The sequence below is a fragment of the Gymnoscopelus braueri genome (assembly GCF_963280865.1).
Source record: "Gymnoscopelus braueri genome assembly, chromosome: 2".
Classification (NCBI taxonomy): Eukaryota; Metazoa; Chordata; class Actinopteri; order Myctophiformes; family Myctophidae; genus Gymnoscopelus; species Gymnoscopelus braueri.
The window spans coordinates 13,318,670-13,333,669 of record NC_137604.1 but is presented as its reverse complement, the minus strand read 5'-3'; the positions used below and the strand labels follow the sequence as shown (position 1 = coordinate 13,333,669).

Below are 15,000 nucleotides of genomic sequence, written 5' to 3'. Positions count from 1 at the left end.
AGCTACAGTTACTTCAGAACCATGGACAGCAGCTGCACACATCTCTGTGCTATGTTCAGGGTCTCTCTCTCTCTCTCTCTCTCTCTCTCTCTCTCTCTCTCTCTCTCTCTCTCTCTCTCTCTCGCTCTCCCTCTCAGAGAGAGATCTATATAGTATCATCCTATATTAAAATTGCCTAGACCGTGGACTATAGCCAAACCAGGGACCATGTGCGGCCCCCTGGGTGCACCATTTCACCAAACCGCACCAAACACTGCACTGTTCAGGGGTCTGCCATGACAGTGGTAACACCAGGGGCTACATGTGGGCCCCAGGAGCCACGTCAGTGGCACCCATGGGGCCATATCGGGGGCCCCCGGGGGCCACAGGCACACTGTCGCTCCAATCCGCACCAAACTTCTGCACAAACACTGCAGTGTTCAGGGGTCTGCCATGAAAACAGTTAGATAAAAAAGCTACATTGAACACTTATGGGGTGCTACAGCAGTGTTCAACACAATGGCCAGGGTGACCATTTCTCTGATCGGAATCCTAATATAGGACTGGATATGAAGGCCGGCCTGACGATCTAGTACATGAAATGCATAGGGACAGTGTAGTGCCTCAGTGAACTATTGGATCATGAGTAAACCAAAAACCTATAGCATCAGTCTAAACCAGCGCTTCTCAAACTTTTTCATGTCAAGGACCCCCAAATTGACCAAGTACACATTAGCCTGCGGATCGCCATTTAAAAAGATATGCCATGGACCCCCATAAAAGAAGATTTGTACGGCTCTAGCAGTGATTTTCAACCATTTTAATTTCAAGGACCCCCTGTTTGACATGCATTATGCTATACGGACCCCCATTTAACTCTTTCAGTGCCAAGAGTATTTTCATAAAGTACTCCCCCAGTGCCAGCAATTTGCGTTTTTTTTTTTTTTGTAATTTTGTAATTTTTCATTCAAATAAATGATCTGATTGGGTTTTTAAACCCATAATACAGTTCTACCAGTAGAGAGCAACAAATCGACACATTGATGACCTCGCTGGCTCACTCACCCCCTCCCAAACAGGCTCACGTCATATCCGGTCGTAACCGGATGTTGACATTTTCGACAACGTTGATCGGGCTAAATTACGATGCGATACACGACTACGATGACTGATCGTCACCCAGACCAAAGAGAGTAGACGTGGACCTCTCCGTTCGCTTTTTATACCGTGTGAAAAACCGTGACTTTCCCTATTCTGGCCGAAAATCACCGGAGAAAAACAACGTGACCCGGAAATGAATTTTTTTTTTTACATCCGGCTCCTGAGTCTGAAGGAGTCAGGAAGCGAAAGTGATCATGAAAAATACACAGAATAGCGCGACTACAGTCAAAAGTAAAAACTCGGGATTTCTCGTGCTGGCACTGAGGGTACTCGGGAAAAACTCGGGATATCTCGGGGCGTGGCACTGAGAGAGTTAATGGCATTTCTATGTCTGGGACCCCAATTTATATTGCAAAATCAATGTTCATTTAACTCTGAGAGTGTACAAAATGGAACCAAATGGACCCGTTAGGGTCCATTTGGTTCCATTTTGTACACTCTCAGAGTTACAGACCCATAAGGGTCAATCTGGTTCCTAACTATCTATCATTTAGCTGGGGACCCCCTGGAACTCCCTCAAGGACCCCTGGGGGTCCCCGGACCCCACCTATATGACCCGTGCTGTACCTGGGGGTGGTGCTGCAGGTCCTGCAGGTGCTGCTGGGACCCCGGGTAGGAGTGGCGGTGCTCGTTGTACTGGCGGATCCTCTGGGCTTCGGCCCGCAGGATGGCAGCCGCCGGGGTGACGGTGTGGATGGCGTCCCCTCCTCCTCCTCCCCACTCTCCTCCTCCACCTCCTCCTCCACCTCCTCAATATACAATTTACGAGTTAGGCATTTATCCACAGCGACTTACAATAAACAAGGTAAATGATCACAACAAATAGAGTGCAGCGAGAACTGTGTGGTGTCTAGAGAAAATAGTCCACCAGGTAAACAATGAACCATCTGTCTGAACAACACGCAACCCAAGTAACATTCTGGAACTTTAGGATGTTAGGTAAACAATGAAAGTAATTTTTGGTCGAAGAAAACCAAACAAAACATGGTGAACGGGTGACCAAGATATGTCTGCATAGTAGCCACATCTTGGCCAGTCGCTAGCATACATTTTCCCATCTCTTTTGTACATACTGTAATAGTGTTTGTATTTATTGATGACATGTGTTATTGTGTTAATTTTGTATGCTGATGAATTTAATGTATAGGAAACAAGCAGTGGTGTAAAGTAACTAAGTACATTTACTCAAGTACTGTACTTCAGTACAATTTTGAGGTACTTTTACTTTACTGGAGTATTTCCAATTTTCTGTACTTCTACTCCACTACATCTCAGAGTCAAATATTATACTTTTACTCCACTACAATTTTTTGAAAACTTTAATTACAAGTTACTTAGATTTGGATTATTATTACAAAACATACTTTACCCACTTCAGCCCTATTTCAATTTCGGCCATTTGAAAATAGCCGATCTACAATCTCACAATGTGTCGCGATGCTTTTTTATACATTTGAAAACTTGTGAAATGGGACATTCTGCATAATGAGTACTTTAACCTTTGGTACTTTAAGTACATTTTGATACCAATGCTTTTGTACTTTTACTCAAGTCAATTTTGAATTCCAGACTTTTAAGTATTCAATCAATCATTCAATCAGTCAATCAGTCAATCAGTCAATCAGTCAATCAATCAATCAATCAATCAATTGAAAGAGAAGGCAACGAGAAGAGCGTATATACACACCTCGCTCTCCGGGCGAGGTCCTCTCGATGTAGCGGCTCTCGGAGGAGCGGTAGCCGCCGTCGGAGCGGAAGGAGCGCGGGGTGCGGGCGGAGCCGGGCGAGGAGGAGGTGCTGGGCCGCTTGGAGGTGGGCGGGGCCTCCATGCTGTGGTGGCGCTGCAGCGAGTGGTGGTGGTAGCTCCGCCCCCTCTCCTCCCCCCGCCCGCCCCTCCCGCCCTTGTACACCGGGGAGAGGAACTCGCCGCCGCCTCGCTCGCCCCTCTCGCCCCTCTCGCCCCTCTCTCCTCCACCGCCCCTCTCTCTCTCGCCCTGCTCGGACAGGAGGACCAGCTGGGGCTCGGCGGTGGACACGGCGCCCCCGCCGCCGCCGCCGCTGCCCGCCGACGACGGGGACTTCATTCCCTGCTGGAAGGACGTGGACTCGGACTTGAGCGCGTCGATGCAGTTGTTGATGATCTGGTTGACCTTGTCCACCTGGAATTTATAATTCACAATTTAGGCCGGCGCAAGATCCTCTCATCCCACCAGTGGGCCCCGATGAGATCATTTATTTATTTATTTTAGTTCCATTGATCCAAGCCAGAACACAATCGATTGATTATTCATTGAAATCAAAATGGTCTGAAAATGCACGTGGCCCACCCATCTGTGGGCCCTGATCCAGAAAGGGCTGGGAACCAGTGATTGATGTTTTTAGCAGACACTTTTAGCAAGAGTGAACAAGCATTTGTCAATAAACAAGGTACTTCAGGACCATGGACAGCAGCTGCAGTGACAGAGACTTCAGTTGTACTGCAGACGTCACAAACGTTCAGGGGACTGCCATCAGAATAGCCAAACCAGGGACCACGTGTGGCCCCCTGGTGAATAAACAAGGTCAAATAATCACATAAATAGTATAGAGTGCCAAGAGAACAGTGTGGCGCCACAAAGACATGAAGGATACCTGGTGTCTTTCTAAACAAAATAAATTACTGTAGGATCAGGCTATCCACGGAATGAAGTGCACTCGTTCCGTGCAATGTTACGGTAATCTCTGGAGATCGGGTTGGTAGGATACTAAGCAATGAATGTAGCATTTGCCTACATTTTTTATTTGAAGGACCCCCCAGTTTACAGTGGTTCTCAACCAGTGGTCCGGGAACCACCAGTGGTCCTTGAGGGGGTTCCAGGTGGTTCCCGGCTAAATGACGGAGAGTTGGTAACCAAATGGACCCTTATTAAGTAGATCTTTAACTCTTGAGAGTGTGTAAAATGAAACCAAATGGACCCTTATGGGTCCTTTTGTTTTCATTTCACGCTCAGTTAAATTATGGTTAAACATCTGCAATACTTCAATAAGGAATTGTTATTTTGATCAACGTTTGCCTGTTATCTCTCCTATGGTACCACATCAATACGGAATTGTGGACAAAATCTTATCCAACGATAACAAAATATTCAAAGTTTGGGGTCTGAGAGGCTAAATCTCATCAAAATGGTCCGTGGCTCAAATGCCGAATAAATAATGGACCTTGATATGAAATGGGTTGAAAACCACTGCCTTAGGCCACGGACCCCCATAACTCTGAGGGTGTGCAAATATGACCAATAAATACGGTAGTTACATTTGGTTTAGATGCTGTCTGAATCACATTCCTAAACTCAAAAATAAAGAAAAAAATCACCTCTTTGGCGATGGTGGAGATCTCCGCCACGGAGCCCTGAGGGTTGTCCTGGGGCGACATCTCTCTCTCCCTCTCCCTCTCCCGCTCTCTCTCTCTCTCCCTCTCCCTCTCCCTCTCCCCCGCTCCGCCGGAGCCCCTGACCTCCATGTAGTTGAGCTTGGCCGCCTTGTGCGCCGGCGTCTCGATCACCTCCTGCAGCTTGTATGGGTCGATCTCGCCGCCCTGGGGCAGGTAGGGCATCCGGGAGAGGCTCTCCCCTCCGCCCGACAGCATCTGCTTCTGGGAGGAGGAGACGCCGCCACCACCTCCTCCTCCACCACCACCTCCGCCGCCTTCCATCTCGGCGCCGCCGTACTTGAGCTCGATGAGCGTGCGCTGTATGCGGCTCATCTTCCTCTCCTTAAGAATAATACTAATTATTATCTTTATTGTATTGTAAGAAAAACACGTGACCATATACTGTAGCACATAACAACATAGCACATGCTGTAACAACATTACACCAGGGCAATACATGAAGTCCCCAGTATACAAAAAAAACATCCTATCAGCGTTTGTTTAAGGCAGCTCTCCACCGCACCGATTTTGGGCCGACTCGGCGTTGGAAAGCGTTCGAAAGAATCTGCTGCCGACAAATTGTTGTCGGATAGCGTCGTTCCGGCGACATACTAAAGCCAACTTGTGCTATAACCACGCCCCCCTTCTGTGGCCAACGCGGAAGTGCCTCTGCCTACAACAACTGCGGGCAATTTTTTTAGCCTGTATAGTTTTTGACCGCGACGTAGGCGCGCTGTCTCAAGCGAACTTGAGCCACGTGAGGCACCACCGAGTGAGTTAAAGCGAGTGAGTTGCCGTGCCGAACGTTACTCATAGTGTTCGAGTTATGTACCGATAGGGACAGAATAGTAAATCATGTTTTGGTGAGAGTGTTTGCCTCAACTGCCACTCAAAGTGGCTACAGGCCAATCACAGCGCGTCCTTGCACAAACGTATTGGCCAATCACAGTGCGTCCTTGCACAAGTGGTATAGGTTTTGGGATAACGCGTTGTTCCGTCGGTTCGGACCTCTATTGACCCGACTCAGAGAAACCGAGCATGTTCAGTCTTTGGGCCGACTGGTAGAGCCGTGGGGTAGTGAAGAGGGGGGAGTGAGGGGGGGTATAGGTTTGGTCCGAGATGGCTTCAGTGTTGCCAGATTCTGTGAGTGAAACAAGTGACCAGGTCTATGAAAACAAGTCCAAAAGAAGCGACCAGTTTCACCACTTGAGCCCTATTATATCAGCTATTTTCAAAAATAATCTTGAAAGCAAGCCCAAATAAGCAACTACACTTCAGAAACGAGCCCAAACTAAAGCAACCAGCAATGAATATTTGCAAGCAACTTTACAGTAAAACAAGCCCAAAGTCGCTTAAGCAGACCTGGCAACACTAAAAGGCCAGTCTGCCAGTCTTAACGCATTTGCACAACAATGTGCGCTGCGGCCGACAGTTTGTGCCGAACTAAATGCCAACTTTTGCCAACAGACTACCAGTCTGTTGCAGTCTGTTGTAGTCTGAAGTAGTCTGAAGTAGTCTGAAGTAGTCTGTTTGGTGGAGAGTCACCTTTAATGGCTGAAGGGACAAAACTTTTTCCCATTTCAAAAGTGCTGTATCTTCTTCCAGATGGCATGAGTCTGAAGTGACGATGTAAGGGATGATCAGTGTCATTTGCTATTGTGAGCGCTAAACGTGTGATGGCTTTATTGTTCAGAAAGTGCTGGTGTGGGAAGTCCGCTGATCCTTGGAGGCAATACGGGTAATACTGAACAGTGGTGGAAAAAGTACTCAACTGTTTTACTTAAGTAAAAGTATCAATACTGCAATGTAAAAGTACTCTATTACAAGTAAAAGTCCGGAATTCAGAATTTACTTGAGTAAAAGTACAAAAGTATTGGTATCAAAATGTACTTAAAGTACCAAAAGTAAAAGTACTAACATGTTTGAAAATAGCAGATCTACAAGCTCACAACGTGTCGCGATGCAACGCGTTGTGAGCTTGTAGATCGGCTATTTTCAAACAGCCCATGGTAGCCGAGGTATAAAATAAGGCTAAAGTGGTTAATGTATGTTTTATAGTGTAATAATTTATATCTGCAAAGTAACTACTAACTAAAGTTTTCATATAATTGTAGTGGAGTAAAAGTACACTATTTGCCTCTGAGATGTAGTGGAGTAGAAGTAAAAGTATAGACAATTGGAAATACTCCAGTAAAGTAAAAGTACTTAAGTACAGCACTTGAGTAAATGCACTTAATTACTTTACACCACTGATACACTGATAAAAGTTTGTTTTTTGTTAGACATGGACAAAGATAGTGACAAAAAAACATGGGGAATATCAATACAACAGAACAGGTTGAATAATGCTTTTTGTACCTTCTCCTCCATCATCCTCTTCTTCCTCAGGCAGTGGACCACCAGGCCGAGGAAGAGGAGCATGCCGAAGAGGCAGCCCAGGATGGTCATGATGTAGTGGGTGGCCGACGACTCGCTGGGCTGCCTCTCGGGGTCCAGCCGCCGCCCCGTGGAGATGGTCAGGCAGGTGTGGTTGAAGCGCAGCGAGTTGCGGATGGACGCCACGCAGTACCTGTTTAACATCGATGTACAAACAGCCAATAAGAATCCAGGGAGCAGAAACCGATGAGATGGCACCATTGTTGTATTCCGAGAAATACATTTTAGGGAAGACTTTATATCGATAGTTTTTTTTCGATTGGTCACCCCATGGAGACTTGAATTCAAGGATGTATTTGTTTTTTGTCTCATTCCTAAGCCAATAATTTGATGACCGGCAGCGGTTCCGGTAGGAGACACAAAGGAGACTCTTTGTGTCTCCTAACGGAACTGCTGCCGTCAAATTATTCAAATCAAATTATTACTGAGAGGTCAGTGTCCTTTTAGTTGGATAGACATGGAAATGTGAACATGATTTCTCATTTTGTTGTATCTACGGAACGCCTTTGTAAACACACACAGGTGCCTAGATGGAATTTTTCATTTTCTTTATTTAAAAATCAATACAAAAAAAAATCCTGAAAAAAATAAGAACTGGTTAAATGTTTATACAAGTGTTTCACCTCTGTTTTCTGGACAACTTTCTGGTTGTTAGACTTCAGAGCTCTAGTAGAGCAACTATACACGAGGTAATTGCATTGGTTGGTTCAATGCGTAAAGAAGTCATTTGGACAGTCTGCCTCCTCAGTAAGAGGGGCAGAGCTCTGGAACTCTCTGTCCACTGATCTAAAACTACAGAGACGGAGACTGATGGCAATGTTTTTTTAATGGAGGACTCAATTTGTGTTTTCAATTCAAAACAACTGGTCACATTAATAGATTTTGACTGGTTTATTGTTTTGATCATGTTGCCTTTCGTCGCTGTCCGACTGCAGCAACACTTTGTTCTAGTGTCTATGTATCGTTTCTGATTATAGTCAGTGGTGGAAAAAGTACTCCAATTTTGTACTTAAGTAAAAGCATCAATACTGAAAAGTAGTCCAGAATTCAAAATGTACTTGAGTAAAAGTACAAAAGTATTGGTATCAAAATGAACTTAAAGTACCAAAAGTTAAAAGTACTCATTATGTAGAATGTCCCATTTCACAAGTTTTCAAATGTATACAAATCTTTTGAAAATAGCAGATCTACAAGCTCACAATGCGTCGCAGGGCGACGCATTGTGAGCTTGTAGATCGGCTATTTTCAAATGGCCGAAATGTATACAGGGCTGAAGTGGTTAATGTATGTTTTGTAATAATAATCAAAATCTACAAAGTAACTAGTAACTAAAGTTTTCAAATAATTGTAGTCGAGTAAAAGTACCATATTTGCCTCTGAGACGTAGTGGCGTAGAAGTAAAAGTACTGAAAATTGGAAATACTCCAGTAAAGTAAAAGTACCTCAAAATTGTACTTAACTACAGTACTTGAGTAAATGTACTTAGTTACTTTACACCACTGATTATAGTGTTTTTAATTCCCTGTACTTGATTGGTTTTGATCATAGTTATGTTTTTAATCAACAAAGAAACAAACAAAGGTTGCATACGTGTAGTCGGTGTGTGGCTTGAGGTTCTTCAGCTCGATGTCCTCCCTCTGGCTCTTCAGGTTCTGGATGTCGGTGAAGAAGCTGTTGTTGTAGAGGACCAGGATGTACATCTTGCGGTACGGGTGCGGGATCTGCACCGTGATCACAGCGCTCGAGTGCAACACCTGTAAGGGGGGTGCAACCATTGAAATGAGTATAAAAAAGTACCAATGATGGATCATCTATTTAAATAATTGATTAATAACTCACAGTTGGAACGTTTAACAGTCCCATCTGTAAGTACTAAGAGACATGGAGAGGCAGCTTTTAGTTTGTATCTCTCTGCCAGTGATTCCCCGAATGGCTGAATAAGCAGATCTTAAGACATATTTATTTTTGCCTCGCTTATCTCAATGATTAATTTGATAGCTTTTGTTTGTGTTCCCTTGCTCTTACACTGAGTATATTTTCGTTTTATGCTAATTATATTAGTTTTTACTGTTCCTTTTAGAAAATATGTCCTTCTTATTTTGGTGTACTTGTTTTTATGATCTTTATTTTTTTGTGTAAAACCCTTGAGTTGCATTTTATGTATGAAAGGTGCCAATGATATAGATCATTATCATCCTCATTAATAATAATCAATCCCTTATTTTGGGCATGGTCATTTTGGGTGAAACATTTTCAAACCATTTCCAAAACTTTAAAGTAATGGACATAGCTACATCTACAAGCTCACAACGCATCTCGACGCAACACACTGCGATCGATTCGTTGCTGTTTACATTTCTGTCTTATAAAGTATTCAATCAATCAATAGATCAGCGGTGGGCAACTTTGATGATGGAGAGGGCCACTATATTTACACACTCCCTCCAGAGGGCTACATTGCATAGACTGTCTCTCCGTATTTTAACTTTTTTCGCCATTCACCCAAAAGTAGCAAAAATAGCCAATCTACAAGCTCAAAACGGGTCGCGCTGCGACACGTTTTGAGCTTTTAGATCTGCTATTTTTGACTTGGAATCCAGTATGTATTTTTGCTATATTTGAATGGGAATCCTGAAAAGTAAAATTTTTATTTAATTTCAAATGCATTTAGTTATACTTTATGAACTTAAATACGAATACATTGGACAGAATTTTAATACTAGTCATTAATCTACTAATATAGACTGAAGTAATTAAAGCGGGTCATGTTTGCATGTTTGGCATTGTAACAGCTGAAATCAATAACATATCAGTAATCCAATATTAACCTGCGGGCCGCATTAAGTGAAGCGGGCCGCCATGTTGCTCATGTATGCAATAGATCGATCAAAAAGCACCTGTTTGAGCTTCATGGCCGGGTTGGTGTCGGTGAAGATGGGGCTCAGGCTGACGGGGTCCTCCGGCGAGGCTCCGGACGGGCAGTCGTCCAGGCCGCACGGCGAGGCGAAGTCCGGCGGCGGCGTGGTGTAGTCTCCGCCCCCGACGCCTCGATCGATCACAAAGTACGGCGTGACGCTGCTGCCGTCGTCGGTGCACACGATGCTGAGCATGTGCAGCGCGTTGCGGTGCGCCGGCATGCGCGGGTTCTGGCTCAGCAGGCTGTAGCCGGAGAAGCCGGCGGGCGAGTCGCACACCTGTTTAGTGTAAACAGTGTTAATTATAAGGGTTACATAATTACGCAAAATGATATACAAATAAGTGCTTCTACCTGACTCCATTCTCCATATGTATAATAATACCGTGCATTAGTGGTCACAGCTCCTTTAAAGGAGTAGTTCACCCAAAAAATTACTTATTTTCTATCAATTGCACACCCCATGAAGCCTTGAATTCATGGATTTGTTTTTGTTTTTGTTGCATTCCTAAGCTAATAATTTGATTCCCGTCTCCTACCGACTAATGTATCCGGTAGGAGACACAAAGTATATTCTTTGTGTCTCCTACCGGAAATACAGACGGTCATCAAATTGTTGGCTTAGGAATGCGACAGAAACAAAAATAAATCCATAAATTCAAGGCTTCATGGGGTGTGCAATTGATAGAAAATAAGTAATTTTTGGGGTGAACTCCTCCTTTAAGTCCCCTCCTTCTGTCCCTTGCATAAATATCCTGCCGCACCTCCACCTCTTCCTTGTGTATTTCCGTATTGGAACGAGGTGGGTATCTTTTGTTATCTTCTCTATAACAAAATACGAATTGGAGTTACAAATTACTTATACAGGGTTTGTTTGTAGAAAGGAGTCCATGCACTATAGAGCCATATTAACTTGGAGACGTGCGTTTTGTGTCGTTCTGTCTGAATAAATGGAGATTGTCTCCTGGGTCTGTCTAAATCCATTCAACACAACACAGAGATAACGATTACACCGGTTAGGATTTTAGGATGAAATTAGGATGAAACATATTGGACTGTCAAATACTGAGGTGTCATTTCATGATTGTATGGGTGCCGTTATCTTAGTATTGGATACCATTTTGTTGCTGTCGGGCAGAAACCTCTTATCTCCATATCCTCTTAACTTTTTCTCGTTTTCTTTCGTAAATTAATGTACTTCAGTGGTTTTCAACCTCGTTAGGGTCCATTTGGTTCCACTTGTGCACTCTCAGAGTTACAGACACATGAGGGTCAATTTGGTTCCTAACTATTAATTTGGCTGGGGACCCCCTGGAAACCCCCTCAAGGACCACTGGTGGTCCCCGGACCACTGGTTGAGAACCACTGCCCTACTTGATCATAGTATACAGCGTCACACAAAAGCATCAAAAGTAGCAGATCCACAAGCTCGAAACGCGTCGCTGCGCGCCGCGTTTCGAGCTTGTAGATCTGCTACTTTTGATGCTTTTGAATTTGAATCCTGAAGTTACAGTTTTGGAGATATGAGGTTTCCACCCGACAGAGACGATTTGCTTCGTACCCACACACTGTTGTGACACATTACACATTGTGACATATTACCCTAAAAAAACTTTGATCTGAATATAGCCTGAGGTGTTAGTCCTTTGTTGGGGGGAGATAAAGGGCCACAAACCACCTGTAATGTATATAAACAAGCCCGGTCTGCCCATGACAGGGGGGTGGGGTGGGGGGGGGGGGGGCTATACTGTAATGCTGTTGACTATTGGTTTGTAAAGATTAAATCCTACTGAAAAAAAATAGTTTAGGGAGTTCTAATTGTGTTCATGCCCTCTGGTGCTTGGGGGGACATGCAGGACAAAAACTGTGTTTGTTTTTGACGCTGTTGGATTCAACAATCAACTTCACCTTGTAATAAAATAACATGTTGTATAACCAGTGGTGGAAAGTAACTAAGTACATTTACTCAAGTACAAATTTGAGGATTTTTTACTTTAATGGAGTATTTAAAATGTTCTATACTTTTACTTCTACTCCACTACATCTCAGAGGCAAATATTGTACTTTTACTTCACTACAATTATTTGACAACTTTAGTTACTACTGTAGTTATTTTGTAGATTTGGATTATTATTACTAAACATACATTAACCACTTCAGCCCTAAATACATTTCGGCCATTTCAAAATAGCAGATCTACAAGCTCACAATGCGTTGCGATGCGACACGTTGTGAGCTTGTAGATCTGCTATTTTCAAAAGATTTTTTGAAAACTTGTGAAACGGGACATTCTGCATAATGAGTACTTTCTACTTAGGGTAGGCTACTTTAAGTACATTTTGATACCAATACTTTTGTGCTTTCACTCAGGTACATTTTTAATTCCAGACTTTTACTTGTAACGCAGTATTCCTACAATGTGGAATTGATACTTTTACTTGAGAAAAAATAAATAGTACTTTTTTCACCACTGTGTATAACATGGTGGCTCTTCGTGCCGCGCTGCGAGCTTGTACTTCCGCTATTTTTGAAGAAAATTGAAAAATCTCAAAAATGTTTGAAACACAAATCTTGGCACAAAAGAAGAAGGGGGGGGGGGTCCTCGGCAATAATACATATCAACCTGGGGGTCCTTGTTTGAGAAGCACTGGTACAACACTCACCATCCTCTCGTTGGTGCGGTTGGGGAAGATGGAGAGCCAGCGCAGGAAGCCCAGCAGCTCACAGGAGCAGTTGAAGGGGTTGGTGTACAGCTCACATGTGGTCAGCTTGCTGAGGCCCGAGAACAGACTGCCGTCCAGCACCTGGATCCTGGAGGAGGGGAACAGAGAGAGACACGGTGTCCGCTCAGCATGGTGAGGGTTGTTACCAAGGGGTGGACAGGAAGGAAGTACCAGTAAGGAAGTACCTCCCAAATGCGGAAGTAGAGCGCTATTCCGGCTGCTTCAAATACCAGTGAGCAACTTTCCTTGAAATGAATAGCTGGGGGCGGGGCAGTCCGCCCTCTAGATACATTGTAACTTTATGAGGAAAACTCCCAGACTAAGAAGCAGAGTGAAAAAAAAGTTGTTTAAATTCCAGGCTATCACTCCACTACATTTCAAAGAGAAATAATTCCACTACATTTCTCTCTCTCTCTCATCGTGCTGCGATGCGTTGTGAGCTTGTAGATCAAAAAGAATTTTGGTGCACGACACCAGCGTTCAACTAAGTGTAAATATATAACTCTCATCTCTAACCAGTAAACCTAACATCTAATCCAAAGCCTAACCCCAACCTGAATGTTTTCCGGTAACTTGACTTAAACCTTTTTGCTCTTTGGGGAGCATAGGTCATTTATGAATTTCCTCCAGCTAGTTCAGTGTCGGGCGATCTTCTCTGCTTCCTTCCAAGATGTTACTTTTTCCCTGAGTTCTGCCTCGACAGACCTTTTCCAGCTGTTTCTGGGTCTTCCTAGTTTTCTTTTCCCCTGAGGGTTCCATGTTAAGGCCTGCCTGGTTATGTTGGAGGATGGTTTCCTCAGGGTGTGCCCAATCCAGCCCCCATTTCCATGCGTTTTTCCGGTAAACCTGTCTCTAAAAATCTTTTTTTAACCATAAAACAGGCATTAAATTGGTCTTGCGTGGACTGGGAAAATGGTCCTCACAACGTCTATTTATCAAATCCTACTATACTTGTGGGGACATTCGGTCCTCACAAGTATAGTAATACAAACAAACAAACACACACACGCACACACACGCACGCACGCACGCACGCACACGCACACGCACACGCACACGCACACGCACACGCACACGCACGCACACACACCGGTTCATGGAGAGGTCTATGTTCTCTATGTTGGGACACTCCCAGAAGGTGTTTGGCGTCACCGTCTCGATGAGGTTGGCCTGCAGGTAGAGATACTGCAGCTTGCCCAGGCCTCGCAGCATGCCCTCCGTCACGTTCCGGAGCTTGTTAAAACCCATCTGGAGGACCTGGGGGAGACACAGAGACACAAGAGGGGGGGGATTATCCCAAATCCCCCGCCGTCGCCACGAGCTAGCTGGCCAGCGCCAGTCATCATCAACCCGCCTACGAGCAGAGAGAGAGAGAGAGAGAGAGAGAGAGAGAGAGAGAGAGAGAGAGAGAGAGAGAGAGAGAGAGAGAGAGAGAGAGAGAGAGAGAGAGAGAGAGAGAGAGAGAGGGCGTAGAACAGAGACACTGTCTGCTACTGTACAGTATCTTGTTGCTGTCTTGCAGAATCTCCATATTCTAACTTTTTTGTGTTTTTTCGTGAATGAATGCCCTACTTGATCACTCAAAGGCATCAAAAGTAGCAGATCTACAAGCTCGAAATGTGGCGCAAAGCGACTCGTAACATTTTTCGAGCTTGTAGATCTGCTACTTTTTTTAATCCTGAAAAGTAACAGTTTTGGAGTTATGAGGTTTCCACCTGACAGCAACCATATTGAGACCCAGTAGATCGTGTCTGTCAGGTGGAAACCTCATAAATAACCTTGTTCATCCAAAACTATTAGTCACTATTCCTGGAGTTACTATTCAGGGAATCTAAAACATATAATATAATGAAGAATCTGTGTTCCAATGGATCCCAGGGTAGTTATCATTTAGTCACAAGCTATTGGTTAATACTTTTCATTGGTATTTATAAAATCTGCAAGCCTATGTCTCCACCAGGCCGAAAGGCATGGCGAGAGTATGTTTTACCGCCTGTCATTCTGTGGACACCTAATCTCCGGCACCGTTGGCTTGATCGCAGCGAAACTATGCACACACACTCCCTGAATGCCAGAGCAGAACTCTGCCCCAAATTTCTCCCATGGGCCTGTTATAGCGCCACCGGGAGGCCGATTTGTGCAAAACCCATTTTTTTATATTACTCCTACAGATTTTATCCAAACATCACACAAATCAGTAAACAATATCTCTATGATGTCATGTGATCAACACGGATCTGTCCGATTTCCCATATTGCATCCTGATTGCTTAAGGTTGCCTTCCAAAGTTTGCACGATTGGCCTCAAATCATGAACGCAGCTTGCGATTTCCGTGAAATTTCACACGCACATTCCCACTAGGCAGAGGAAGAAATGCC

The 15,000-nt window shown here is 44.2% G+C and overlaps 1 protein-coding gene across 1 annotated transcript in view; it reads right to left on the bottom strand.

The window, feature by feature from the left end:
* LOC308105091 (protein ELFN1-like) overlaps positions 1-15,000 on the bottom strand; it is a gene marked incomplete at both ends in the record, with an annotated part of 20,612 nt that overhangs the window by 1,285 nt on the left and 4,327 nt on the right. The window contains 8 exons of the mRNA XM_080455723.1: positions 1,708-1,880; positions 2,828-3,299; positions 4,493-4,891; positions 6,908-7,118; positions 8,576-8,739; positions 9,883-10,179; positions 12,563-12,710; positions 13,713-13,879. Of these exons, the coding sequence (XP_080311849.1) occupies positions 1,708-1,880; positions 2,828-3,299; positions 4,493-4,891; positions 6,908-7,118; positions 8,576-8,739; positions 9,883-10,179; positions 12,563-12,710; positions 13,713-13,879 (2,031 nt within the window). The remainder of the gene's footprint in view (positions 1-1,707; positions 1,881-2,827; positions 3,300-4,492; positions 4,892-6,907; positions 7,119-8,575; positions 8,740-9,882; positions 10,180-12,562; positions 12,711-13,712; positions 13,880-15,000) is intronic.